The 26,287-nt window shown below is 31.5% G+C and overlaps 1 protein-coding gene across 1 annotated transcript in view; it reads left to right on the top strand.

Moving 5' to 3' along the window:
- Positions 1 to 24,114, top strand: part of LOC139501438 (uncharacterized protein DDB_G0284459-like) — a 30,589-nt gene extending 6,475 nt beyond the window's left edge. Inside the window, exons 4-13 of the mRNA XM_071290516.1 lie at positions 411 to 557; positions 2,003 to 2,131; positions 4,051 to 4,126; positions 7,474 to 7,610; positions 14,496 to 14,538; positions 17,450 to 17,547; positions 18,643 to 19,710; positions 20,627 to 20,787; positions 21,884 to 21,985; positions 23,824 to 24,114. Of these exons, the coding sequence (XP_071146617.1) occupies positions 411 to 557; positions 2,003 to 2,131; positions 4,051 to 4,126; positions 7,474 to 7,610; positions 14,496 to 14,538; positions 17,450 to 17,547; positions 18,643 to 19,710; positions 20,627 to 20,787; positions 21,884 to 21,985; positions 23,824 to 23,859 (1,997 nt within the window). The 3' untranslated portion in view covers positions 23,860 to 24,114. The remainder of the gene's footprint in view (positions 1 to 410; positions 558 to 2,002; positions 2,132 to 4,050; positions 4,127 to 7,473; positions 7,611 to 14,495; positions 14,539 to 17,449; positions 17,548 to 18,642; positions 19,711 to 20,626; positions 20,788 to 21,883; positions 21,986 to 23,823) is intronic.
- Positions 24,115 to 26,287: the final 2,173 nt, after the last annotated feature.

Genomic DNA, 26,287 nt, shown 5'->3' with positions numbered 1-26,287 from the left:
TGTAAGATATCAAAGGCCCTGTCATGAAAAAATGTGAAACACTGCAAACAAGAAAACCAACGACATAATGTATACTGAAACAATAAATGAAATACAAATATGACAGACAGCAACCATTGACAATCACTGAAAAACTGGGTCTTAAAAGTCACAGAAGGCTACACGTGTTTGCTACCTTCCAACCCCCCCCCAAAACAGGATCAGTTGAGTAACAGTATATGAAAAAAAACACACCGAAATAGTCAAGTGAAAATGGTTTGACTCATCAGATCGACATGATTTTTATTTCTAAAGGAGATTTGAGTATTTTCGTTTTCAATTCTTTTCTTTACAAAATAATGCTATGTAAATGAATTTAAGACAACATTAGGCCCATTATGTTTAAATAACCGTTGAATGATTTATTTAAGGACAAACATTTGCATTTTGTGAGCACGACCAGAGTATTGATACGTGTTCAAACTGCGCCGAAGGTACATATCATCTCGATACCATCGACACTTCAAAAATGAACACTGAACTAGATCCATGCATACCAAAACCAACTTGTGAACAACGTAAGTTTTGTAATAGTTCAGAATATATTGATATATATAAAGGCCTACACATATTGTCGTAGCACATATACCTTAGTTAGAATTTTACATAATCTAAATGAAGGTTATTTATTTGCTTTAAAATTAGTGAGAAATTACTTGAATGATACATTCAAGATTCCAATTAAGTTTGATACAGCACGTGTGCATTTTTCAATGAAATAACATCACACGAATTAACATACAGGTTTTGACAACTAACTGAAAACCACTTTAGATACAAGTATAATGTCTTAGGGAGGGATAAATCCTACTTTGTAAAGGATCACTCTGATTCGAACAAAAAATTCTCTGAAACTGATATTATCAAGATGCTTGATTTCTTGATTGACAACATATTTGTTACGTTCTGAGGACGTGTTTTTCAACAGACTGTCGGCATTCCAATGGGAACAAACTGTGCCCCTCTACTTGCCGACTTGTTTCTTTATTATTATGAGGCTGACTTCATGCAGGAACTTCTTAGGAAGAAAGATAAGAAGTTAGCACTATCCTTTAACTCTACTTTTCGCTATATAGATGATGTTCTTTCACTAAATAATTCAAAATTTGGTGACTATGTGGAACGCATCTATCCAATCGAGCTAGAGATAAAGGATACTACAGATACAGTTAAGTCAGCCTCATATCTTGACTTACATCTAGAAATTGACAATTAGGGTCGGTTGAAAACAAAACTTTACGACAAAAGAGATGATTTCAGCTTTCCAATTGTGAACTTTCTATTTCTAAGTAGCAATATTCCAGCAGCACCTGCATACCGGGTATATATCTCCCAATTGATACGATATTCCTGTGCTTCCATTTCCTATCATGATTTTCTTGATAGATGGTTGCTGCTCACAAGGAAGCTATTAAACCAAGAGTTCCAAATGGTGAAGTTGAAATCATCCCTTCGTAAATTTTACGGACGCCATCACGAGTTGGTTGACCGTTATGGAATAACCGTATCACAAATGTTATCGGATATGTTCCTTACGTCGTAACTACAATCCCCTTCCCTTTCCTGAATGTGACCTACCGAATTAGACTATTTACCGGATTTGTTATCAAATAAGCAACACGACGGGTGCCGCATGTGGAGCAGGATCTGCTTACCCTTCCGGAGCACCTGAGATCACCCCTAGTTTTTTGGTGGGATTCGTGTTGTTTATTCTTTAGTTTTCTATGTTGTGTCGTGTGTGCTGTAGTTTGTTTGTCTTTTTCATTTTTAGCCATGGCGTTGTCAGTTTGTTTTAGATTTATGAGTTTGACTGTCCCTTAGGTATCTTTCGTCCCTCTTTTACTTTAAGATAAAATGAAAACTTATTCATTTTCCCAGTATTTACGCCTGATAATATCTTTTCTTTGTTAACATGATTATGAATACAAGTAGAGTTAAGTAAGGACATTGTATAAACTTTCAGCTGAAGTAAGATTAGAAAATGGCAAATGTATTTGTGACAGAAGTCGTGGTTATTATGGAAATGATATCTATAACTGCATGTTAGCAGAAATGATGTGTACAAGTCCTGGGTTCGAACTCAAAGAAAATGGTAAGTAAAACACAGCTATATGACAAAAAATAATTCTGTTTAACATGAATAGTAAATTGTGCTTATCTTAAAGTTTTCAGTCATTTGCAGTTAAAGCAAAACATACACTCTAAAATTGAGTTGTTGAACAAGTTGTATTCACAGATTGCATTGTCACGTAAAGCAAAATTAACACTGAGTAATACATTTATTTTTTATACGACCGCGAAAATATGTTAGGTTCGTATATTGCTATGAAGTTGTCGTCGGTGTCGTTGTCGTCAGTTGCGTCGTCCAAAGACATTTGGTTTCTAGACAATGTTTTAATCATTTAAGTATAAGGGGCCAAAAGTGGGTCCAGAACAATATTTTTTTGTCAAGTTTTAGAACAATAAATTGTGTATATGTATTTTGTTTGATCTGTGGGTAGGGGTTGGGAAGGCAATTCTTTCCAAAGAAAAGATTGGGTGTCACAATTTAGTTTGCGAATTCTTTGTATATAGTCTGAAAAACAGATTTACAAAGCATTTCGCAATATCACAGTGTATTGCACAAAAGCAAGAAATATTTATTTGAATATAAGTTCAAATCATATTACCAATTTCAACTTCTTCGAATACATTTATCTATGTCAGAAACTAATAATGTGTCAAATATTTAATCACAATCCAAATTCAGACCTGTATTGAGCTTGAATTATACAGAATTAAACTTTTGAGGTCGTATCCAGCTGCGCCCGGCGAATCAGTTTATTTGAAATTGTTATTGATTTTTCTTACAAATAGAAATTCAAATTCCTTGTACAGTAAGGATCAAGGAACAAATCGTTTGGTAATTAAATCAACTTTGTCACGGTCGACAGAAGGTTTTATATCCTCGGGAGGTTTCGAAACGCATTTGAGACCTATAACAAATACACTATTTTCTCAATACCAAGTCATATAGCAATCCTTAAACCTTCGTATGTCCTAAGGATAACTACCTTAAAATTTTACATCATTGTTTTGCCTTTGTATGTGGTTTATAATTACCTCCTGCGGGCATCGTACTTGCTTTAGATAATGATTAGCTGGCGGCTGAGATCAAGACCCGCATTGCGCGAAATTCAAAATGTCATATTCGTATAACCACTTAGTGTAAATTTGTGTATAGTGGGATGCCTACAGAAAAAAATACAAATTCTTCCAAATTTTACTACAATAAATTATAGAAAAAAATAATTTCTATTGCTTCGTTTACTTGAATAAGATTTGTCCCATAAACGTCTCTCTATGCAATGTATATATACATTAGCATCATCAAACCGTCATGTGTCGTTTGAAGTTTAAAGATTTAAAAAAATATGTTTCGTATTAATCTACATGTTGCTCTGTTGGTTCTCTTATTTGTTCGGTGACAGCCAGAATATTAGGAAAAAATGTATATTAAACGCCTGCAGACGAGCTGGTCAAGCTGTATTTTGTATATTGAAGGGTAATGGTCTGACGCTTCCTTTTTAAATCAATGCACCAGATGTGTGGTCTCTACATCAGTGTCGCTTGAAACTGAACTATGGAAAGGTCAAATCTATAATATGTTTTAAAATCATTCAACGTTAAAGTTTCGTACTTTGGTATTTTCTTTTCAATTTAAATGGACACAAGATACTAATATTATGTAATCGCGGAAATTGATCTAAATATCCAGAGTAGGAAAAAATACAAACAGTGAGAAAACTTAAAGCAAAACAAATAATTGAGAATCGAATATAGCTTAATCTGAAAGCCAGATCAAATAGTTGCTTAGCTACATATTATGTTTTGCAGAAACATACCTTGAGAAAAGCAAAAGACTGAAGGCTGTGCACATTTGGTATTAGTTGAATTCCAAAACTGTGTTTTATAATGATATTCGGTAATGCACATTTTGACAAATTATATACGAACATATTATATTTTCAGGCAAATGTGAGCCCTGTGCTGAAGGTTTCTTCAAACCAGAAACTAGTGCCGAAAATAACTGTAGACTCAAATCTAGGTAACTTAAGTCATGATAGTCCTGCATTTAGTGTACAATTTTAACCCTATACCTCTCGTCGAGAAAGTGTCACCTTTGTTAATCAATTGTCTGCAATCAAGTTAATAACGGACTTACAGTAATTTCAATTGATTGGTAAAAATAGCTCTGTATTTTAAGTGTGATAGCTGCGTATCTACTTACGTTATACGAACATTACTATTTCTAACTAATGATTTTGAGTGTGAGGATGTTGCCGTAATTTCATTTGTATCAATTTCACGGGAAAATATTAACGAACCACTCTCTCCAAAATCGAACACACTGTGCGTGACTAATGATTATCCATTGTTGATACTGACCATCTTAACGTTTAAAAAAATTTGTAAAATATATAGGTAATATTAGAGAATTTTAAGTTTCAAACGAAACTTAAGTACGGTAACGCAAGTGACTTAGGTTTACAATTATACGGACTTAAGACATATTATAAATTGCGGTTGTCTTTCTTCACCGGTTTCAGTATTTCAGATTTCAGTCGGATACTGGATAGTTATAATATTGTTTTAATTCTGAAATAACAATCATGTATAAGGCACGGACCATTCGATTTTCGGGGGGAGGGGATTGTGAATTTGAAATTAATATATTTCTCGCCCTCCCTGCTTTTGACAGAATGAAATTGATTTCACAGTTGGCCAGCACCTCGAGTTAAAAAAGGTCTATATTATACCCATTTGATAATTTTCAAAACAAAAATTACGAATCATCATGATACCAGAATACATGCAAATAGGTCTGCATGGTCGGCGCTCTATTGAACTCCTATCGATCGAAAGGAGTTCAACTACATGACTTTACCTTATAAGGTTCGGTCAAGTAAGATAAATGGTATCATTATACTTCACGTTAAAATGCCATATTTTGATTGGCTGTTACGAGGGTGTTAATTTACTCTATCACATGGCTGAGAGGGTGACAATTTTTTAATGTTACCCTCTCGTAAAAAATCGATAGTTTAAAGGACAATGAATTTAATTTACATAAAGTAATTAAATACAATGCTTAAGTTCTACTTTTTAACTCAGATTTAATTATTTGACTGTAAAAAAAAAAACCCAAAAAATACCATCTTGCTTTACTCTTTCGTTTTTTTCTAATACCTGTAAAGTTGTCATGTACTTGACGTCATAGAAAATACTTTTAAAATAAAATTAATCTGTAACAGACTATAATGATAGGACATTAAGAATAATAAATTAAATAACACATAGATGAGAGGGTGATAGAGCAGATTGTTACCCTCGAAAAAGCATTGTTAACCTTGGCTTCGCCGAGGTTGACAATGTTTTCTCGGAGTAACAATCTGCTCTATCACCCTCTCATCTATGTGTGATTTATATACTGTAGTTCAATTGGAAAACGGAGGAGTTAATCGGTTAAACTTAAGAAGTAAATCGGATTATATGTACATAAGTTGACAGAGTAACAGGTCGACAGGTTGACATTAGAAAGGTCTACAAGGTTGACAAGTGTTTATGTCGACAAGTTGACAAGTGTAAAGGTCAACAGGTTGACAGTTCGACATGTTGAAAAGTCTATAAATACATAGGTCGACAGGTTGACAAGTGTAAACGTTAACTCTCATGTATGGTTCAGTAATATGTTGGAAATTCAAAGAGAAGGGTTGAATTTATACATGATCTTGATTAAGCACAGGATGTTTCTATTGTTGCAGAATAAGTCCATGCAAGATTCGGGTTTTTTTCTCGTTCTTACAAGATAAAATTGTCAAGCTGTAAAAACCTTTTCAGTCCATTACAGTGATTGCAGCAAATTAAGATTGGAGGAGTCCTTTTCATTTTTTCATACCAAGTCGTGTAAGTGAGTGAGACTTAAACAGACTCATCTGATATACATTACAGCAAGGACTGTAATCTGAAAATTGGACTATAAAAACTTAAAAATCTAAACATTATTTTTCTCAGTCATTTTTAAGACTTTTCAGTTCGATTTGGCCGTTTCAGTCTGATTATTTGTAACTAGTGACAAGTTTTACGTCGTCACTTCAAAAACATTTTTCTGCTTCAAGTTTAAATTAAAATAACTTGAATGTTTGTTTCGTGATTGTATGACTTGAAACACAATAATTGTTAGATACATCGAGGAAAAGAGATACACCTAACGATTATGATATATAACCCATAAAAAAAGAGTAAAAAAATGAATTCAGAAAAGAAAATGAACTTATAAACAAACTAAAATGTCAAATGTCAGGATCCTCACTTATGGAATTCTGCACATCAATTTCAGTTGATCACAAGAAAGTGCAGTTAGTAATAATCGGTGTTTCCTCGCCGACCATGCAAGCTTTAAATACCATGTACTACAGATTAAAGGTTGCAAATAACTTACTCAGTAGATGTAAGGGGTGGGAGTTTGTGATTGGATCCTTCCTTTTTTTCGAAAAATTAGAAAATTACGTGAATATTACGGAAAAGGAGACCGTGTTTTTTCTTCTAGAACCCCTCTTTTTGAAATGTCTGGATCTGCACCTGTTATAAATCTACCACGCAAGTACCACGGGTTTGCTATATTATCCAAGTTAGCTGTAGTCTTGGTTATCATGAAGCAGATATTGTCTGATAACTTCCCGAATTAAAACAATAGAAACTGAACTATCACTATAGGAAACAATAGAAATGAATGTCGTAAATTTACAATTCGATGAATCGTTCTAAAAGTTATTTTTAAATACTTCAAATATTGATTTCTTGCTATTGATGTATTACTCTGGAAAATACTATCCAATAAAGGGTCCAATAATCTAAAAATCAAATCACGCTTCGTTTACATAAATTGTTATGATATTATTACCCATTCTGCGTACCGTATCTCGCTTTGTACAACTTGCATGTCGCCTTGAATTTTCTCTACCCGCGACACCAGTTTGGTCAGAGTAATTACCTTTCCCCAGCGATGCTACTAAAGGTAATAGTAACACAACGGTACCGTCAATCCCTCTGTCTGTCCGTCGGACCGTCCGTTTATAACACCCATGTTGACACTATTGAATCTGCATCCTTTAAGGGATTCTAAAAATGGCAAATTTATCAATCCGCGATATGTCACGTTTTTTTTTCACTGGCCTTTCTACCTCATGAATAGATTATCTTAGCTGTTTTTGACAAAACTTTTAGGAATATTTGGTCCTCAATGCTCTTAAACTTCGCACTTAAACATTTTTTCGATTCGAGCGTCACTGATGAGTCTGTTGTAGACGAAACACGCGTCTGGCATAAAAATAAAATTATGATGAGTTTATAAACACATGTTTGACAATGTTGATATCATTATTTTCTTTACAGTTGCCACGAATCTCAAGATATTGCTAACAATGGTTCTACTACAATTGACAGATCTTGTAAAGCTAAAATAAAGATAAATCTTCCAGCAATCAAACTTACTACAGAAAATAATATTGATAATAATGATAAAAATAATAGTGAGTATTACAAATAATGTCTTACACAATGCTTGGGTCATTTATATGGAGTATTGTAGACTGCATAAGGGGGATATATACGTTATAACATGGCTTACCAAGGTTTATTGATAAAAAAAGAAAACAACATTGTGCAATATTTTAAGACGTTTATTCAACTGTGTTTACCGTATTGTAATGGTACACGTCTATTGCGCTGAAAAGTCAGATTTTACAACGGAATTTTTCCAATCCATTTGGAGTGGCAAGTTTTGAAGTATTGTGATAAATGTCGTGACACTCTTCTGTAAGTGGATGTTTTCATTATTGTTAAGCATGTTCAGTCCTCTTGTTTTAGAATGTTGTTTTATCAATGTACAACCATTAGATATTTTGTTCACTAATCACTTTTTTTCTTTTTCATAGTTTTATTGGAGTTCTTTGATCATTTGAATCATTTTGATTTTAACGAAAATAAAATTCTTTTTTTTATGCTGTTCTAAACATGTTTTAGAGTTTTGATTTTTGGACCACATTTAAATTCAACATTGAGGTCTCAAGGATTCAAATCTAAACGTTGTTCTGAGATCCCTTGCATATGTGAGTCAAATATTTAATCCCAATTCCAATTCACAAATGATTTGTGTACTGATTTTATTTATGTTTTTGTACCATTTGTTATGCCACAAATCGAGATTAAAAAGGTAGAGAGGTTAAGATTACACATAACAATTTTTCTCCATGCCGCATTTGTATATGTCTGATTTAAGTTATGAAATACGTCAGTTGTCTTATATTATATTTTAATCGAATGTTAATGTTTTGTCATTGTGGGAATTTGGTGGTTAAGGCAAATCTGTGATAGTCTAACATTTGTTATAGCATTATATTATAACCTCAGTATTAGATTTGGAAAATAACAGTTAGGATTTTATGTTGTAAGCATATTGTAATCATTTTTCTCATAATCATGCTCTTTATACATTTCATGTAGATTGACGTCGTTCCATCAAGTCACATCAACCATTTAAATTTCAACTGAATTGGACAACGCTTTGATATAAAAAGTACACTAAGGTCAATTATTTATTATCGCAAAGCCATTTGTCATAATACTTTTGTGATAGCTTTCATTTTTATAATTTCTTGAAAAGTACTTTTTGATTTGGAGAATATCAGTTAGGATTTGATGTTGTAAACATGTTTTAATCATTTTCCTCATAATCATGCTCTTCATACATTTCATGTAGATTGACGTCGTTCCATCAAGCCATATCAACCATTTAAATTTCAACTGATTTGGACTTTGCTTTGTTACAAAAAATGCACTAAGGTTAATAATTTAATATTGCATAGTCATTCGTCATAATGCTTTTGTGATAGCTTTCATCGTATAATTTGTTGAAAAGTACTAACAATACTTCTTTAAATAAAAAAAAGCATACACGAAGATATGACGAATTTTCGTTTCGACACCAACAAATAAATATTAGAGAAGACTTATACATATACGTATATATCAGTTTACGATCTTGCATGAAAGACTGATTGAAATTTCCTTGCACTGACTGTGCACGTGGTTATATTGAAAACAAAAATAACGTTTTACGTTTTGTTGCAACTTCTTCTAGAAACAAATACATTCAATTCGTTTTGTATCAAAATACAAAAACATGTACAATTATTTATTTTTTATGTTCATAATCGTTACATGGATGACAAAAGGTTCATATAAAACGTGTAAGAACCCACATATGAAAGACTTTGATTCAATAGTTTAACTTTTTTCTCTTTCAAATATCATAAATGACAATTTGATAAGCATTGATTGCAAGTTTAAAAGTAATTGCTTTATCCCCTTTCAATGAACTGTCATTGTTTATATTGCTTTACTAACATCATTATATGTCACCAAACGCATTTTGATGCATGTCTGTTCAGTCAGTTATTTTATTTTAGTCAGTTTATTTTATGCATGTTTGTTTAGTAAGTCTATGTTGAGTACGATTGTGCAGTCGGTTTATGCTATGCTATTGTTCAGTCAGATTATGCTATCCATGTTTGTTTAGTTAGTTTATGTTGAGTACAATTGTGCAGTCAATTTATGCTATGCATGTTTGTTCAGTCAGTTTATTTATGCATATTTGTCAGTTTATGTTATGCACGATTATTTATCAAATTTTTTATGTATTATAAGAGAACATTATATATTCTTTTATCACTCAATTACATTCTATATAGTATATAAATTTTTGATGATACTTTGTGTGTCAATTGTCTTTTTCATTAAATCAAATGATCTGTTGTTACTTTGAAATTTATAGAAGGTTTACAATATTTGGGTTCCTTTGTAGCTAATTTGACAAAAAGGATTAGGCAATTGATAGCCTAGATACATTTTATATGGTTTACCTTAATATATATTCCATAAATATATATCTCAGGAAACATTATTTTAAAGTATATATAGAATAATATAAAAATGGCATTTGTTTATAAGATGTTTTTATCCTTACAGTGTCAAATAACGATGAAAGATATTTAGTTTTATCAAGTATTATAGATCGACTGGAAAACTTAGAGAGAGAAGTAAAAAGATTGAAAAAAAGTGACAGACGAATTATCAGAAAACTAAACGCTAAGAAAAAACAGTCAGATAAAAAGAGAAAAGACAGAAAACAAAACGGAAAACAACGAAAACACAACGGAAAAATACAAAAACAGTCACTATAGATATCAAAAACAGTCACTATAGATATCAAAAACAGTCACTATAGATATCAACGTGGGACTGCAAAAAAGAATAGAATTAACTGCAACCATTTTAATAGATCATTAACGCACAATTAAGCAACGCAATGTTTTTAGCTTCTTCAAATGACTTTCAAACAAACAGGATGAAAGAGATCCAATACTTATAAATTAAGTGTGAAAACTTTGTTCGGCTCTTCAATTGATTAGATGGATAAACATACAATAATGATACAAAATGTGCTTCGGTAATGGCATGATAAAAATACAGATTTTGCACTATTTAAATTTGCTGTTACAACAGTTTGGAAATTTGTACAGTTTTGTAAATTCAAGACGAAATTCAAAAGTTGTTATAGCAAATTTATTATTTATTATGTTCAATATAAGAAACAACTAGGTATGTGAGCTAACGATTTATTGAAATACTTGTATTTATGATAGGATGATTATTAAAATAGATCAAATATTTGTTTTGAGAACTTAGTTATGACTATAATGCATTTTTATACGACCGCAAATTTTGAAAAAATTTTCGTCGTATATTGCTATCACGTTGGCGTCGTCGTCGTCGTCGTCGTCGTCCGGCGTCCGAATACTTTTAGTTTTCGCACTCTAACTTTAGTAAAAGTGAATGGAAATCTATGAAATTTTAACACAAGGTTTATGACCACAAAAGGAAGGTTGGTATTGATTTTGGGAGTTTTGGTCTCAACAGTTTAGGAATTAGGGGCCAAAAAAGGGCCCAAATAAGCATTATTCTTGGTTTTCGCACAATAACATTAGTTTAAGTAAATAGAAATCAATGAAATTTAAACACAATGTTAATGACTACAAAAGGAAGGTTGGTATTGATTTTGGGAGTTTAGGTTCCAACAGTTTAGGAATTAGGGGCCAAAAAGGGACCCAAATAAGCATTTTTCTTGGTTTTCGCACCATAACGTTAGTATAAGTAAATAGAAATCTATGAAATTTAAACACAAGGTTTTAAAAGAAAGGTTGGGTTTGATTTTGGGAGTTTTGGTCCCAACATAATAAGGGGCCCAAAGGGTCCAAAATTAAACTTTTGTTTGATTTCATCAAAATTGAATAATTGGGGTTCTTTGATATGCTGAATCTAACTGTCATGACTGTGTATGTAGATTCTTAACTTTTGGTCCCGTTTTCAAATTGGTCTACATTAAGGTCCAAAGGGTCCAAAATTAAACTTAGTTTGATTTTGACAAAAAATGAATCAGTTAGGTTCTTTGATATGCTGAATCTAAAAATGTACTTAGATTCTTGATTATTGGCCCAGTTTTCAAGTTGGTCCAAATCGGGGTCCAAAATTAAACTTTGTTTGATTTCATCAAAAATTGAATAAATGGGGTTCTTTGATATACCAAATCTAACTGTGTATGTAGATTCTTCATTTTTGGTCCTGTTTTCAAATTGGTCTACACTAAAGTCCAAAGGGTCCAAAATTAAACTTAGTCTGATTTTAACAAAAATTGAAATCTTGAAGTTCTTTGATATGCTGAATCCAAAAATGTACTTAGATTTTTTATTATGGGCCCAGTTTTCAAGTTGGTCCAAATCAGGATCTAAAATTATTATATTAAGTATTGTGCAATAGCAAGTCTTTTCAATTGCACAGTATTGCGCAATGGCAAGAAATATCTAATTGCACAATATTGTGAAATATCAAATTTTTTTTTAATTAGAGTTATCTTTCTTTGTCCAGAATAGTAAGCAAGAAATATCTAATTGCAAAATATTGTGCAATAGCAAGATTTTTTTTTAATTGGAGTTATCTTTCTTTGTCCAGAATCAACTTAAATCTTTGTTATATACAATATACAATGTATATTCACTTTTTACTACCAACTGATAAATTAAAATAATCTTTACCATTCAGTGATAACAAGCAGTTTTTTTACATCTTAATATTTTATGATGTATTTAAATGAGTAGTTATTGTTGCAAACTCCATTAGAAATTTTAATTGAGATTAGTTTTGGAATAAGGGAAAGGGGGATGTGATTAAAAAAATTGGGTTCAATTTTTCTCATTTGAAATTTCATAAATAAAAAAGAAAATTTCTTCAAACATTTTTTTGAGAGGATTAATATTCAACAGCATAGTGAATTGCTCTAAGAGAAACAAAAATTTTAAGTTCATTAGAACACATTCATTCTGTGTCAGAAACCTATGCTGTGTCAACTATTTAATCAGAATCCAAATTTAGAGCTGAATCCAGCTTGAATGTTGTGTCCATACTTGCCCTAACCGTTCAGGGTTCAACCTCTGCGGTCGTATAAAGCTACGCCCTGCGGAGCATCTGGTTTTTAGTTGATGCAATGAATTAAAAAATAAATTTATGTAGCTTTCCTTTTATGTCACAACAACAACAACAACATCAACAACAACAACAACAACAACAACAACAACAACAACAACAACAACAACAACAACAACAACAACACTTTATTTTAAGAGGGTTACACAGTTAGCTAAAGAGCATTTTAATGCTTATTTGTTTAGCCTGTTATCTTTGGATTTCACGTTTAAGCCTTCATTTCATTTTTATGCATGTATGTTCAATAAGTTTATATATGCATTGTATAAGAACACTCGTAAAGAAAATAAACAATAATTGTTATGTTGTAACTCTCGTGTGTATTTCTTGATTGGAAGATATGTATTTATCATACACGTATGGTGCATTATGTATTAACCTTGTTAATCTGTTTGTTCGTTTGTTTGCGCGCTGTAAGTCCTGAAATTGGGTTTCGTTCTCTTACTTTAGTTTGCTACAACCAACTGTTATCAAACATATACATACTGCTTATTACAAGAAAACAGAAAAGAGATCAAGTTTGAATTTCCTGTTTCTATTCACATAACTTAAGTTTGCCTCAACCAAGTGTTATTGATTTTTACCCAATGCTTATTACTTCAAAACCTAGACCAAAAACAAATTTGGACAGAGTCACTTTTTTGTTCGTGGGTAAAGTTATATACAAAAGGGGACACATTCCCCAATTATTTTATTTTCTGTGATGGATGAGCATTTTTTCTTTACCAAGTCTTCAGTTATGAAATCAAATGTATATGATGAAATGAAAAATAATCTGTATGATTGTTTTTTTTAAATTACTTTAGTTTAAGTAACCTGTAACTTTTTACTTCGAAACTTTCATTAAAATATATAAAAGAAGTGTGGAAGTGAACAGTGGTCATGTATACAACAAAGTTTTTCAAACTGTGTGAAATTGTAACTACTATCTACTATCTTACTGTGTCGAAAATGTTAAGATATATTGTTATATCAAAGTAAGGAGATGGTAGGATATGTTGCCGAAAAAGTGTTTTTAAAGCCCACTATTCAATCTAATCAATAGCACGTAATTGTTATCGTATTCTTCAAAATACGAAATATCAATATGAAATAAAAGTAACTTAAAAAATTTACAGCAAAATCGTTTCAATTTGAGAAAAAATATGTGGTACGTATCATCGCTAAAGATGCATTTTAAGCTTTTATAAAAAAAAAATGATCCCGGCATAAAATGCTTTCCAAAAACCGCGTGTGCTCTGTGTAAATGTACCCACCAATAACAATAACTACAAAACTGACCAATCTAATATCCTCAAAAAAGCGTCCAGATCAAAATTTTATCAACCAATTTGTCGTTTTCATTATAAAGGGACAATAACATAAGGAAAGCGTGTTCTATTTATATGATATTGTTGGAGTTTTCAATTTGTTTTGCAGCAGTTCTGACTGTGCCCATGGTTAACGAATATGTTTTCAACCTATATTAGCGTGTTAAGAGCAACTCTGTGCATGAATTCAACCTTTATATTTATTTTTTCTAAACTTTTTCTTCTTAACTTATGCAGTCATATTATTAGGCCTTCGATTAAATCGTATGTATTTGCAACAAAGAACATTTGAAGCAAATGAACAAGAGAAGTCCATATCTCCTCGAAAACTTATAATTCTTCTGCATGTTTACTTATTTTTACCTTTTTATATTACGAATTATACCTTTATAAAAGCTCATAGGTTTATTCTGAGTTTATTATTGAGGTAATAGTTTCTTGATTCATGTATTACAATTTCTAATAAAAGTTGTTAATAACCACTTGTTTCTTCAAATTTTGTTTTAGATCAAAGTTCCAATGAACAGCACAATAATGACGTAGTTATTGGGTAAGATAATAGTAAAGTCAGTATGATGTTGTTATTTACTAAGATAATAGTACAAACAGAACACATCGACAGGGTACTGTAAAACCAGAAATTATTTCGATTTCCTCATTTTTAACTAAATTGCAATTTTATATTTTGAGAAAACCCTGTTTAATTCATTTAAAAAAAAAATCAAAATGCGAGTTTAAATTATTCTATTATCATGATAATTAAAAGTAAAATCACCAAAATACTGAACTTAGAGGAAAATCAATTCGGAAAGTCCATAATCACATGGCAAAATCAAATAACAAAAGGCATAAAAAACGAATGGACAAGAACTGTCATATTCCTGACTTGGTACAGGCATTTTCAAATGTAGAACATGGTGGATTAAACCTGGTTTTATAGCGCTAACTCTCTCACTTTGATGACAGTATCCTCAAATTCCGTTATATTTACATTGATGCGTTAACTAAACTGTCGCATTTTTTGCATACTAATAAGAATATCCTATTTATTTCTGAATTTACAATATTTGATGGATTTCAAGTTCGACATGATTGATAAATCAAACAAATATTTGGATTGTTTGTGCATTTACAATAAATGTGTTAAAGTCGTGGTCACATACTTTAAAAGAAGTTGAAAGTAAAATAAAAAAATATCAAACTCCAAGGAAAATTCAAAACGGAAAGTTCGTAATAAAATGACTGAATCAAAAGCTCAAACACATCAAACGAATGGATAACAACTCAAATTCCTGACTTGGTACAGTCATTTCTTATGTAGACAATGGTAGATTAAACCTGGTTTTATAGCTAGCTTTAACAGTCGCATCAAGTTCTAAAGACATCAAAACATCAAAGATTGTTTTTGCTTTTTTTTTTAAATCATGCGACTCCCTCAATTTTGATTCTCCCGTCGTATTATGGTTGCATAACTATGGGTCTTAAACCGTAAGAATTAAGTTTTTTTTTCACAGATCGCTACCTATCCGCAGAATGCGTGGATTAATTTCCCTACAATGTTTGATTTATTGTTTGGAAACATTAAACGAATCTCTCCTTTGATTTCTAAAAAAATCTGGTTTATCTGAGATGATGCACTTATTCGATTTATGTGAATTTTTAGATCTTAGTTATATACTTGCACTACAAACTGCTCAGAGTCTGATTTGACCAGTTTTGTGCTCGACCAGTAAAATCGAGCATACATTTTACTCGACTAGTCTCGAAATTGTCTCGACTGTACTTAACTATACTTAAGTGTACTCGACTAGGTCTCGACTTTAGTTAATTAGTTTGATTCAGTACTTAATGATCTTGGTGTAGTCTGATATGTCTTGACCAAGGCTTGACCTGTCTCGACCTGTCACGACTAGTCTCGACTAGACTCGACTAGTCTGAACCAGTCTCGACCTGTCTCGACTAGTCTTGACCTTCAAATTTAGTTTTGACTGGTGTAGGTCAGCCCATTTAACTAAAATAGATATTGATCTTACAAAATTCAAGCTTATTTGGTAGTTTGATTAATTGCTGATAAATGAGAGAATTTAATTTTACAATAGGAAAAACTAAAAATTATTATTTAAATTCAGATAGGCATCTTTAATTTTTTTTTTTTTTTAACTTTTTCATCAAACTATACAGCTATCTGAGATAAATCTTAAGCGTACTGAATCCCAGGATTTTGTTTTTTGTTGTAACATGTGTAATGCTGTAAAATTTAAGAATTAAATTAATCTTGGTAAAAAAAGCTAGGATTTGCAATTCGGACAAAATAGAGATAGTACACTTTAATTTTTTTAATAACTTTATAAATCAACTAGGATTTTCATCAAACTATGCAGCTATCTTACATATTTATTAAGCCTACTGAATCCCATGTCATTTTGTTTTTTGTTGTATTGCTGTAAAATTTAAAGAATTAAATTAATCTTGGTTAAAAAAGCTAGAATTTGCAATTCGGTCGACAAAATAGAGATAGGCATTTTTAATTTTTTTATAACTTTTTCAAATCAACTTGGATTTTCATCAAACTATGCAACTATCTTAGATATATATTAAGCTTACTGAATCCCAGGTCATTTTGTTTTTTGTTGTATTGCTTCAAAATTTAAGAATTATCATTTTAACTTGGTGGGTCGCCTGCACATACGAAATCCACAAAATTTGGTTTCCCCTTAAACATGTTAAACAAAACAAATCCACAGTATCCCATTTTATTCGTGCGACAATTTGAATATGCACAATAACGTTCTACCATTGGTTCTTAAGGTAGCTGCTCATTTCTTTCGTTGATTTTAAATCGTCTAAATCTGTTTATGAGATATTGACTTTTTTATGTTACTTAATATGAAGCAATCAAAAGTAAAATAAAAAAAGTCAATATTTAAATGGTAAAATATAAAAGCTCATAACACATCAATCGAGTGGATAACAAATATCATATTCATGACTTGGTACAGGGATTTTCTTATGTAGAAAATGGTGGATTGATAAAAGCAACGGTAGTAAACCGTTGTTCGAATGTCATAAATAGATTGAAAACAAATCCGGGTTACAAATTATAGCGAGGGAAACACACCAACTGTAAAAGAAAACCACGAAACAACAGAAATACTAAAGTGAACAAAGAAAAAACGACAATGCAACACACAGAGAAACGAACTATAAGATAGCAACTGCCATTTTCCTGACTTGGTACTTGATTAAACCTGGTTTTATATAAATCATTTAAGAAAAATGCCTGTACAGAACTGAATTAATTGCCACAGAATGGGAATTAACATATGGTAGACGAGCAAAAAATGTCCATCAAATGCTTGCACGTATCACTAATCAGTTCCACAAAAGTTCGTGTATTATATTTATGTTATTCATTATGTATATATGATCGAAGTAACGATAATTCATCGCTAATATTTTAGAATCATCATTGGTATAGGCGTAGTGGTAATAATCGTGTGTATTGTCACTGCGAAAGTAATCTGTAGAGATAAACCACTTCACATTTGTTTATGTATACGTGAGTATATATTACCTTATATATGTAAGTGTTGACCTGGAACAACAAATTATTAATAAAAGGAAGAAAATTGTTATTAATTCTTGCTAATTTCTTAAACCTAAAAACTGACCTGTTTGATTGCCTTCGGGACTAATAGGACACCAGCAAGCGGTTTCGACTGAGCGCTGTTAATAATTAGACTTAGGACTGACCTGTTTGAAATTAAATTCTGGTATAAATATAGTTTTGTAAAGTTTAAGTTAAAGTCATATGAAACTTCAAACAAAATGATGTCTATGATTTTTTATAACTAGATGGCTGGTTTTCCTTAAAAAACGTATTTGCATATACTTTTTTTTGTCAAAATGTTAAAGAAATTTCCTTTTTAAATTGTTGGCTTCCAAGACAATAATTTGCCAACATGTTTTCTTTATGCAGTTACCTCAGTATGACCTTTCTCATAAAAATCCGGTGGTCGCAATATGCAAGTGCGAAAGGGAATACCTAATTGGCAGAGAGATTCAACAAACAGAAACATCGCTCCGTCATCTAAATACAATGTACATGCTATTCATGTTCTTACCTAAATATCCTACCTTCTTTGTTGATTGTTTACACAGTTGTCAATCGATACACTTCGGCTTTAAAACACGACCATTAATCAGCTGCCATATTTTCAGAACAACACTGACAGGGTAAAATATTTGTTTGACAATTATACGAAAAAAGTAAAATCACAAACATACTGAACTTAGAGGAAAATCAATTTGGAAAGTCCATAATCACATGGCAAAATCATATAACAATACGCATCAAAAACGAATGGACAAGAACTGTCATATTCCTGACTTGGTACAGGCATTTTCAAATGTAGAAAATGGTGGATTAAACCTGGTTTTATAGCGCTAACACTCTCACTTTGATGACAGTCTCATCGAAATAGACAAAATGAAGGCGTCAAAAAATATAAGTTTATGATATATGCTTGCATTGGTTCGAGAATTGGATTTAGATTATTGTTCACTAGTTGCTCGTTCCATATGACATTAATTGAAATATAAAGAAATCTGCTTAAATGTGTAATAATTCCAAAAGTTCATCCAAAATTTTCAGAAACCTGGTCAACAAATTGCCACACATATGAGAAGGCTTCAAAGGATGATGATAACAATAAATCATACAATGAAGTATATACATTATCCAATAGAAGTATATCTCATACATACGAAGAAACATGTGTATTGATGTCAGGTATTACAGATAACAACGATGATACAAGTCATTATGATAATACTAGTGCAAAAGAAAAAAATGTTTCAATATCAAAAGAAGAAATAAGAAAACCTCACATGGCTGAAGTTCACAGTTCTTTAGGAGATGAATCATTTTCTGAATGTTCAACAGACAGAAGTTCATCTGCAGCACATGAGGGATGCATGGAATTGATTTCGGATGTAAACCCTAATAGTCCTTGCAAACACATATGGATAGAGAGAGCAAAAAAATCACCCCAAAAATTAAAAAGCATTTCTCAGATTCTGCACGAAAAAAGTATTATAACCGATAAACACAAAACAATTGCTGGATTCAGCAATAAGAAGACATTAGCCTCAAGTGACAATGAACAAAATGAATTACAGTCAAAACAAAATCTTGTTCGTCCTTATGATGTGTCAAGTAATAACAAATCAGCAGAGATGACAATTGAAGGCGAACATGTTTGCAGACAGAAAACATATAAAAAGTCAAATGTTGAAGACGCTAAATCCAGGTCAAAAAGAAAAATAGCTGATAACGCGGGGAAGAGTGATAAAAAAGAGCATTCAAAATATGAAAATATGCCGCGGAAGAATGCTAAGGCAAGAACGAGGCAACTTGAAAATACAATTGGAGTTTTCCAGTTGAAAAATACCCAAATAAAGACACTCTCTAAAGTGGACAAAACCACTCAGTCACGAGTGGATGACCCACTTAATATTTTAGAAGATGCATCAATTGCCGATCCATATACTCAGAAACGAACAGACTTTCTGAGACATGTGCACGAGGAGGGTGCCATCGATAATGTGGATCAACCAAACCAAGAAGAAGATATAAGTTCGAAATCAGATCTTAAAAATAAGCAACTTCCAATGATTGACAAAAATCCTACAACTAACATAATTCCAAGCGTTGCTACAGGTATTTTTTTTTTTAGAATAGTAACACCAAAATAGAAAGATAGTTTTCCTTATACATAAACATATTTTGAAAATATAATTATTTGTGAAATATAATTTCTGCTTGACAAAACAGCCTTGATATTTTAGTAAAGCGATTGTAATTATTCATGTTTACAGGAGGCACTATATAGGATTAAAATCTACAATACATACATCACTTTTTTTTTATTGAATTATGAATAGATTACCTACAAACAAAATCTCTGAGATGCTGCAAACGAAAAATATCTCATACATTTTGGCGTTCCGAGAGACTGATGTTGGAAGTATTTAATCGTTTTGATGCAGTACACACGGTTGGGGATAATTCTCATCTATAGCATATAACGAGACATTAACATTTATCTTGAAATGATTGAATGTTTTTTGTCTATTTTCTTCAAATAAATGTTTTAACAAATCTCACGCGACTCCATGATGAAACTGTTCTAGGACATCAGAAATCTTGTTTTCGATGACACAATATTACAAATATTCGTCTATAAATAATATATTTTGTTTATATAATATATGCAAACATTGGTTACCACATGTATGTTCTTAATGATGAATGGATTATAAAAGTACCCATAGGATTTATAGACCTATGCATATATGTGTGATTGTTCACTGAATTACGGAATTTTCAAATAAAAAGAAGGTGACAAAAGCCCAGTGGTTTACCATCCCGGATTGTGTGGGCAGTAAATGTCTATTTGCCGTGTGTTATATTAGTGCTAATAATGCAAATATTAGGTTTATATAATTTTTTAAAAGTTGCACAGTTAAAAATGAAAAAGATTCGAGTCTTTAAATAATCGATCTGCACTATATTTGTCACGACAGATGATGTGCCCAATATGATAAATGTTTTGATATACAAATTATTATTCCAGTAAAGCCTAGACTGAGAAGAAAATACCCCAACAACCAATGGACAACACGCGAACACCATTTAACGGTAACTCAACCTGATAATCAAGATGTATTAAGGAAAGTAGCAACAAGTAGAGCTCCGCGACCTGCAGAATCTAACATGTCACATAATGTTCATTCGGTATGTATACTTTCAATATTCCTTTTTTAGCGTAAATTAGTGGACGCACCCGACCTCGCTAATTTTGGAGTTCATTCGATTCCTGCGGTATTTGATTTTTACCTTGAATGTATCTCCTTAAGATTCATGTCTCTTTCTGTGTGCCCGTGTAATTTCAATGGCGACTTGAATGGCATCTAAATAACAATAAGATAAAAGGTTTTTAACATTTCATCCTACAAATGATTAGATATACAAAGGATTTAGTTTTGTTCAAGAAGGCAGGAACAGGTATTTTTCTGATGGAAATCGTTTTTAATGTTTTAACTACTACTTCGTCTATAATGCTACTGGTGAACTATCATTCCACGAGAGTACCATCAAACTATTAGACAGTGATTTTGTAGAGGATATCATGGTTTATTTAACTCAGGTTGCATTCCCTAAAACAAAGATGACGGTAAACTATTATGCAAGACCATTTGCGCTGCTTTAGTTTTTTGCTCTTTTTAAAACGTTTTACATGATTTTTGGTTTAAAAGTTAGTTTTGTTTAGAACGCTTGTTGTGTGTAGGGAAATTATATTGATTACTATTCAACTTTCGAGTCAGGCGCTGTGCTGGTGGAATTAAACGTTAATTTCTGTTTCATTTGGTCTCTTCAACTTTGCACTTGTTTGACTTTGTAACTTTTTTTTTATCTGAGCGTCACTGACGAGTCTTATGTAGACGAAACGCTCGACTGGCGTATTAAATTATTATCCTGGAGCCTTTGATCTCTATTGAAGAGTTTTCTCAATGGCATTTATACCACATCTTCTTAATCTTATATTTATAATAAAAACATTCAACATTTTGATAGTCTCTGGGGTTAACGAATTATAGACAAGTTACTTAGTAAAACTTCATAAAATTTAATTTATCTTTGACAGAAGATTTTGAATGATTCGGAGATAACGTAAAGAGCAAAATTTAAGACGCACTTAGTATTAGGCAGTGAAAAAGCAAAACATTTGAACCAACCAATTTATCAGAAAAAATACACTGGTTATATACAAGTTTGACAAGCACTAATTTTGTATAATTCTTTTGCAATATCAAGTTTAATTTTTTTTCAGAGGTTTTCAGCAGATACAAGTCAGGAAGAAAATTCAAATGATGCTGAGTCCTCTGAAAATTCCGGATCGTCGACATTTGACAATAGCGAGGAAACTGCATTGGTAAGATAAACACGATAATGTGTTCGAATCAAATTTAACACTTTCTCATAAAAGTCTTAAAGGAAGCTCAGAATTTTTTAAGATACAGTTGTGTGCTTTTTTGTTAAATATTTGTTTGTTTTGAGATTGTGACACAGTAATGAATTCTGTACCCATATTTTTGACTATTTAGCATATTATTCCTGTTTTGTTCACGCATCGTTGTAAATATACCGGAATTTGATGCGACTGTTATACAAGTCAGAGGTTTAGCGCTAGAAAACCATGTTCAATCCACCATTTTCTACATTTGAAAATGCCTGTTCCAACATTGACCAAGGCAGGAATAAGACAGTTGTCCATTCGTTTGATGTGTTTTGTCGTTTAATTTTGCCATTTGATTAAGGACTTTCTGTTTTGAAATTTCCTCCGAGTTCAGTATTTTTGTGATTTTACTTTTTAAAACGAATAAAGAGAAGAGTTTGTATTCTAATTATTCCTTTTGAGTGTTATTAAATACGCAGTGGAAGATTATTTTTCGCAACAACACCTTTGCTGAATACAAATACAATCATCAATGTTTTATTTTTAAACGCCGTAAATATATAGATAATTTTGTGATATCTTCGTTGAAGTTTTCTGAAGTGAATGTGAGAATTCAAAAATGGTCAAATCATTTGATTTATAGTATATCTTTTTTCCGAACATACAGTTCATTAAGAGTTTTGACTTTATATATATGTTGAAATAAGCCATTCAAAATGATTACAAGAATGAAAGTTGAAAAAAATCAGAAGGGATATTCGAACTCGTAAGTCGAAAAAAAAACAGCAATGCCATGGCGAAAAACGAAAAACGACAAAAAAGACAAACAACTATACATAGAAATGGTACAGATATTTTCAAATATAGAAAATGGTGGATTGAACCTGGTTTTATAGTGTTAAACCTCTCACTTGTACGACAGATTAAAATTCCGTTATAATTACAAACAGACATAATTAATAAAATAGTCAAAATATATTGACATTAAGGTCTTTGAAAAATAGAATATTTGTAAGTGGAAAATGTGTTTGTACCTGGATGTTAGTAAGTATTATACACTGAGGTTCCTTAACTCTTATTTCTATGAGTTATATTTCTTTTAAGTACCAACCAGTCTGGTGAGAATTTAATTTTTTATTTTTAAATGAGTCTCACAGTTGATTTCTATGTTTTGTCTGGCAACACTGTTCCAGGGTAGAAGATGGTTGAGAGCGTTTACAAACAATAATTACCGCGCTATGTTCGTTATGTACAAAATACAGGCTTGTGTCTTATACAGTCTATTGCAGCCTTTAGTCCTTTAATTGTCGTTGGTTGCCGGCCCTCCCTGTTTTTTTTGCTTTTAATGGTACTCAAATGTGGCCGTTTTTCGATTAAGTATTTTTTTCTCATTTTGTTATCAAGTACCTGTTCAAATTGAACTATATGGTATACATTTTGTAATCAGTTGTCTGTTTAAATTGAACTATATGGTGTCGTTTTACATCATAGTCCTTTGGTCTATTGGTGGATGGTTCTCTCATTACTAATATTACTACACCTCATTCTTGATAAACGATAAAAATTTAACTGGAAAATAAATGATAATAATACGTACAGCACATAGTTAATTGTACCATTAAATACAAAAAGAGAAACACAAACACTAATACGAGCTCACATACAACACGCATAGCAAAAACACTGCCAAGCAGCTTCACATTCGAATTTGATAATTTTGTATTTAATAATTCTGTTATTACATGTTAATTAGTAGACTCTATTTTACTTATTAATTTTTCAACAATTTAAATCATTTGTGTTATTTTTTTCAGAAGTATTTACCACCTGTAGATTCAATTGAATTCTGACCTACGTTAAAAAACTAAAAATAACGAGCCATACATATTATAATATATATATATATATAATTGTGTTATTTGAAGTTTTGAAATATAAACTTTCTTGTTAAAGGATATTTATGTGTGATTATATGTGTGCCTGTGTGTGTTTTGTTTTAGTTTGCAAGTCAACATTACTAATAATGATTCTTACTTTTACATTCTAACGATTGCGATTTGAATAAATGACTGATATTGAATGTTGAAAATATATTTTACTTCTGAGTTTTGATTTTGTATTGGGTTCAAAATTATCGTAAAGATAAAAATTTCCGTTTTGAGAGTTGCTTGCAGTAAGAGTTATTTTCGTGATATTACTTTTAACCTATTAATAAATTGAAATCTCATTAGTATCTGTAGAAAAAGAATAAAATAAAAAAGTCATGAGAAAGATAGTAAAGCTTAAAATGGTTAAAAAAAACCAACCCCTAAACAGCTAAAAAAAAATAATACGTGCTATGTGGATAATTTTAGAATTATGTAAATAACAAATCTTTTGTATGAATGCAATATGTAAAAGAGACAAAAAGTAAAATCACAAAAATAATGAACTCCGAGGGAAATTCAAAATTGAAAGTCCCTAATTAAATGAAAAAATCAAAAGCTCAAACATATCAAACGAATGGAAAATAATTTCAGATTCCTGACTTGGTACAAACATTGTCTTATGTAAAAAGCGGTGGATTGAACCTGGTTTTATGGCTAGCTAAATGTTCACTTGTATGACAGTCGCATCAAATTCCATTATATTGACAACGATGTGTGAACAAAACAAACAGACAAAATAAGTAAAAATGTCAAAAATAGGTGCACAGCAGTCAACATTGTGTTATTATCTTAATCTCTGCAAATAAACAAAAACAAATATGTAACTAAATAGCACAAAAAGACATATAGACAAAGCAAAAAGCAAAAATGAAAAATGAAAGACAAGAATACGAAAATAAACAATAACCACAATAACATAATGATGGGATGTATAAATAAACCCTCCAGTCGCAAATGAACAATAGATTAGAAAAGGTCGTAAATAGATTAATTTGTATTTGATAAGGTTAGCGTGTTTATAAGTGTCCCTTTTCGGTATCGTATACTTTGAAATTTAAGATTAAACCCTGTATCCTGATATGAACATGATGATTGCAAAATAAGTGAGCTAAAAAAAAGGAAAGACTGGTTCTTCAAAAAGGACCGTATAATGAATTTGAATACACTTAATTGAACAATCACTGAAGAGATAACACAGTTCTGAAGTACGATTTTCAAGAGGCGAGATCACATGCCTCCTGTAAGGCAGCTTATGTTCAACTCTCTGTTCATTCTTTGATAAAATGTCTTCTCTTCGTGATTCTTATTTAAGATATTATCTATAGTTCGTGCTCAGTTTGTAAATAATTAAACTTCAAAGACTGAATCAACATATGCATCAAAATAGAAATAAAATATGTAATACACGAGCCATGGTTTTCGTTGTCCATTTCTATTTGTAATCCTATATTATTTTAACTCTGACGCATATTGCTGAGTGCAGATGTTATTATCGTGATCTCAAACTTATTGAAGTTTAATTTGGTAAGGTGATGAACTCAGAAATTTATAGAAAAATGTTCAATGTTTTGAATGCTGGGGTTAAACCAAAATGTAGGTATTTAATTATCAGTAGCAGTACAGAAAAATGATAATGTTTGTCATGAACTTCGTTAGTTAAGGGTATCGAAAAGTCGTGGTTCCAACTTGATGATAAGCAGTTTTCAATTTTAAAGTCTTCAATATTTCTTATAATATCATCTCTACATTTATGTCAATCTTCGTTAGCTAACTGTTGATTATTCTTTAAAATTCATTGCTTACAAAAATAAGTACATACTAATGTCTTTGATTGATTTGATCTTCTTAAAATAGTAATGTCAAAATTTTGAGATAGTTAAGCTCCAAAAAGACCGTTCTCGTTACGTTAAGGTACCAGTTCAAGCATTGAAGCTTTTGCGAGTCGACATCAGGAACATACCCGTGACTTCAAAGACTTTTGTTAATCACGTTACAAGAAAACGTCGAAAAATTATTGTCATAAGGTATTAACGTCTTCCCGTCGATTCATGTTTGGTTTTCTTCTATAAGACTAGTCATTGTTCTATCAAGCAAAAGTCTACTGTCTAGCGTAGATACCTTTATGTCTATTTATCTGATTCGATCTAACAGAAAATTTTCCGATGATGTCTAAGACTAGAAATATTCATGTTACATTAATCTGGAAAAAGGACTGATTTCATGGTGGGCACGATGTTATTAGGATACAACGAAGAGACAGCGTTATTTGGTTAATGTCCAGATATTAAGAAAATCGAATTTAGAAAAAAATCTGTAAAACCGTGTTTCTAGGGCAACTTTGTGGATACAA

This window comes from Mytilus edulis, chromosome 13 (genome assembly GCF_963676685.1).
Source record: "Mytilus edulis chromosome 13, xbMytEdul2.2, whole genome shotgun sequence".
Classification (NCBI taxonomy): Eukaryota; Metazoa; Mollusca; class Bivalvia; order Mytilida; family Mytilidae; genus Mytilus; species Mytilus edulis.
Note: the sequence above shows the minus strand (reverse complement) of the source record. Positions and strands in the feature narration are given on the sequence as shown.